This window comes from Fukomys damarensis, unplaced genomic scaffold, assembly GCF_012274545.1.
Source record: "Fukomys damarensis isolate Sample0158 unplaced genomic scaffold, DMR_v1.0_HiC HiC_scaffold_2, whole genome shotgun sequence".
In the NCBI taxonomy this organism is placed as follows: Eukaryota; Metazoa; Chordata; class Mammalia; order Rodentia; family Bathyergidae; genus Fukomys; species Fukomys damarensis.
This window is the reverse complement of record NW_022900914.1, coordinates 8,491,639-8,495,081: the sequence shown is the minus strand read 5'-3', so window position 1 is coordinate 8,495,081 and position 3,443 is coordinate 8,491,639. Positions and strand designations below refer to the sequence as shown.

The following is a 3,443-nucleotide window of genomic DNA, read 5'->3' as shown; positions in this document are numbered from 1 at the left end:
AAAAAAAAAAAAAAAAAAAAGTTCACTGTCAGCCTAGGAAACATAGTGAGACTCTAGGGTTGAGGATGTCCCTCAGGGGCAGGGCCCTTGGATACCCAGGTTCAATCTGCAGTACTGTACCAAAAAATAAGTCAATAAAAAAATCTAGGGGTTGTAGCAGTGGTATTGAAATAAGGGTAGTCCTGAGTTGATAAGTATGTTTTGTTGTTTTGGGTTTTTTTTGAGACAGTCTCGCTATGTAGCTCAGGCTGGCTTCAAACTCATAAGGATCCTCCTGCCTCAGCCACCTAAGTGCTGAGATTATAGGCATTGCCACCATGCCTGGCTTCTGAGTTGATAATTATGGGAATTGGGGGTTCATTATACCATTCGTTCTCTCATTTTATCTGCATGTAGTTCAGTTTCTTCCAAAGCCCTGGACCCCAATCTGAAACTCCTTCCCTTGTATCACAACTTTATAGACTTGGTTCCAACAGGCTTCAGAAAGCTGTTGCTTGTTTCCTTTCTGGCCACGTGCTCTGCCAGACACACCGGCGCCTGGCACCTTACCTTGCAGGCCAGGGATGCCATGCTGCTGCAGCCACTTGTGCAGAGTGCGGGAGGCACTCCAGTGGCTGGGTGTGGGACAACACTCTCCCACCACCAGGCCTGCCACGTGGATCTGCGAGGATTCAAACCACTGCAGAAGGAAAGAAGAGATCGTGAGGAACCTGGGGCCCACCATCTCCCTGAGACATTTCCTCACTGTCTGGTCACAAACCCTCTACCCAGCCACACGTTTATTCCTTCAATACACCTAGCACTTCATGTTCTTTGTTATAGTTCTTTGTTATTCTTGTTCTGCCTTATAGTAAATGCTGAATACATGGACTCAGGGTGCCCAACTGATAGCTGAAAATGGCAACTTCCTGTTGTTCTTCCATTTCCTTTGTCCAAAATTGAGATCACAAATCCCCTTTTCTGTGAGGCACTCCATGCACCTACTGTATCTTGTGTCTCCACCTAAGAGCTCAACGTTTTCTCCCATTTTTGCTAATCACAATATGTATGTGTCTCTTACAAAATGGAAATTCTCAAAAGCAAAGTGCCTGACGCATAGGGTCAGTGAAGAAATATTTACTGAGTGCCCACTAAGTGAAGGCTTTCTAACAGATGCTGGGTGTGGTGGTGTACTGCACAAGTATAATCCCAGCACTTGGGAGGCTGAGGCAGGAGGATCATGAGTTCAAGGCCAGCCTGGGCTGCAAAGTCAGCTCAAGACCAGTGACTATAAAGGAAGACCCTGTCTCAAAACAAAAAATGCTAAGGAAAAAGAACCAGGCTAGTGGTTCTAGGGGGCCTCACTTACCCTAGTTCTATCAGGACCTCAATTTTGCAGTTTTATAAACTCAACTGTCAGTGAACCTAGAGCTGACAAAGCTGACAACTGACATATTTCAGCTAAATTCACAAGATAATGCATTATAAACTAGAATGCAGTTTGTTTAAAGGTTTATAATCAAGAAAGGTCCTTCCCAAGAACAATTAGTGAGTTCCTCATCTCAATAGAGCTCCTATTTCCCAGTGACACGGTGACTAGAAAGGCAAATTAGGAATTAAAAGGCTTAGCAAACTTGAAGCAAGACTAAGCAAGTTTTGAGGAATGCAGACATTACTTGTTTGTAACAGTCAGAACAAAGAAATGGTCAAAGGAAACTCCAACTTGATGACATTGCTTTTTATTTGTACAGCTTACATGCAGTACTGTAATATTTAACAACATAATGCTACAGTACTGTACCATACAATCAGCAAAAACTGTAGTATATAAAAAGGTGTACTGTACAGACATTAAGGCTCTTTCAACAAGATGTGCAGAACTATACAAAAAGGGGGGTCGGGCTTAAGTCCAAACAGTCCTTAAACAGGTAGGTCCTTAAACGAGAAATATCTCTCTGAACCTAGGCTATGGTGACATTCACTACTATCTGATTTGATTTTTTAAATTGCAACTTTCAAAGGGCAACTTCGTTTCTAAATTCTAGATGAATCAGGGAAACCTCACTGTGGGAGGAAAGTGAACTTTCCAACAGAGGTAAGAACACTATTGAGAAGTAGAAAACAAAACAAGACAAAGTAGGGAGTCCTAGATAATACAACGGACCCTTGTCTTAGGAACTTGATGGGTTCCCGAGGGCTGTTTCTAACTAAGTCAATAATACATCTGAGATCTGGATGTTTACCTGGGTAAGCGCTATAGATAACAAGAGGCAGGTGAATCTTCCATTAACCTCATTAACCCAAGTTGTTCATACGTCAGGTCAAAACTTGAGGGTGCATTGTAATGAACATCATTGGTTTTGTAGGCAAACTGTCACCCACTGTCACCGGGAAAGGTGTGAGCTTAGTTTCTAGCCTCTTTCCCACTAGTTCATGTAGCTGAACAGCACTGCTCTCCCCAAATGACTCCGTTGCTGAAAGACCTTCAATGGTCCCTTGGGGAGTTAGGACCAGGCAGGCTCTGGCTTGACTTCAAGGCCTTCCATGTCCTCTGTGACCCAGTTGCAGGCTCTTCTGAACTTTTGCATTCTTAGCAATTTGGACAGTTGTTCCCTCAAACCCTTTGCCACTTTCCTGGATCCATGCTGTCACTACAGACACAATACTCTTAAAAGGGGGTGCTCCTCCGAGGCCTCCAGCACTCTGTGCCTCGGTAATGCAGCTGTAATTCTGTCTGAGTACTTCTTGCTTCAGTGGCTCTTTGTTCTCTAGGTTGCCTAGCTGGTCTCAACGTCTCTTCAATAGTTAACAACTACTTGGGGGTGGTGCAGTTGTTGGGACGGGGTCCCACTGTGCAGCCCATTCTAAGCCTCACTGCGATCCTCCTAGCTCCGCCTCTGAGTGCTGGGATTAGAGGTGAGCACCACAAGTCCTGGTTTAGCAACTACTGACTTGAAAAGGAATGTCGAGAAAGCAGCGAGCGGCTACCTTGCTGAGGCCGAACTCATCCAGTTCATCCGGGGGGATGCCATAGTTGCCGACCAGGGGATAGGTCAGCACTAAGATCTGTGCTTTGTAGGAAGGGTCGGTGAGGGCCTCGGGGTAGCCGACCATGCCGGTTTGGAACACTGCAAAAAGAGGGCGGGCTGGGCTCGGGCAAAGGCCCCCTAGCGGATCCTACTCTGCGCCGAGTACCCCTTACGTCAGGCTGCCTCGGGCGTGAAGGATGAAAGGGGCTGGGGCGTGGGCACCGAAGGAGGGCAGATCTGTGCTTTGTAGGAAGGGTCGGTGAGGGCCTCGGGGTAGCCGACCATGCCGGTTTGGAACACTGCAAAAAGAGGGCGGGCTGGGCTCGGGCAAAGGCCCCCTAGCGGATCCTACTCTGCGCCGAGTACCCCTTACGTCAGGCTGCCTCGGGCGTGAAGGATGAAAGGGGCTGGGGCGTGGGCACCGAAGGAGGGCGC

General features: G+C 47.0%; 1 protein-coding gene across 6 annotated transcripts in view; it reads right to left on the bottom strand.

Annotated features, from left to right (window-relative positions):
* Cad (carbamoyl-phosphate synthetase 2, aspartate transcarbamylase, and dihydroorotase) overlaps positions 1 to 3,209 on the bottom strand; it is a 22,848-nt gene extending 19,639 nt beyond the window's left edge. For all 6 annotated transcript variants that reach the window (XM_010604759.1, XM_010604760.1, XM_010604763.3 and 3 more), the window contains exons 1-2: positions 2,968 to 3,209; positions 550 to 679 (exon numbers count right to left, since the gene is read on the bottom strand). In XM_010604759.1, coding sequence (XP_010603061.1) covers positions 550 to 679; positions 2,968 to 3,093 — 256 coding nt within the window. In that variant the 5' untranslated portion in view covers positions 3,094 to 3,209. The remainder of the gene's footprint in view (positions 1 to 549; positions 680 to 2,967) is intronic.
* Between the last annotated feature and the right edge of the window lie 234 nt (positions 3,210 to 3,443).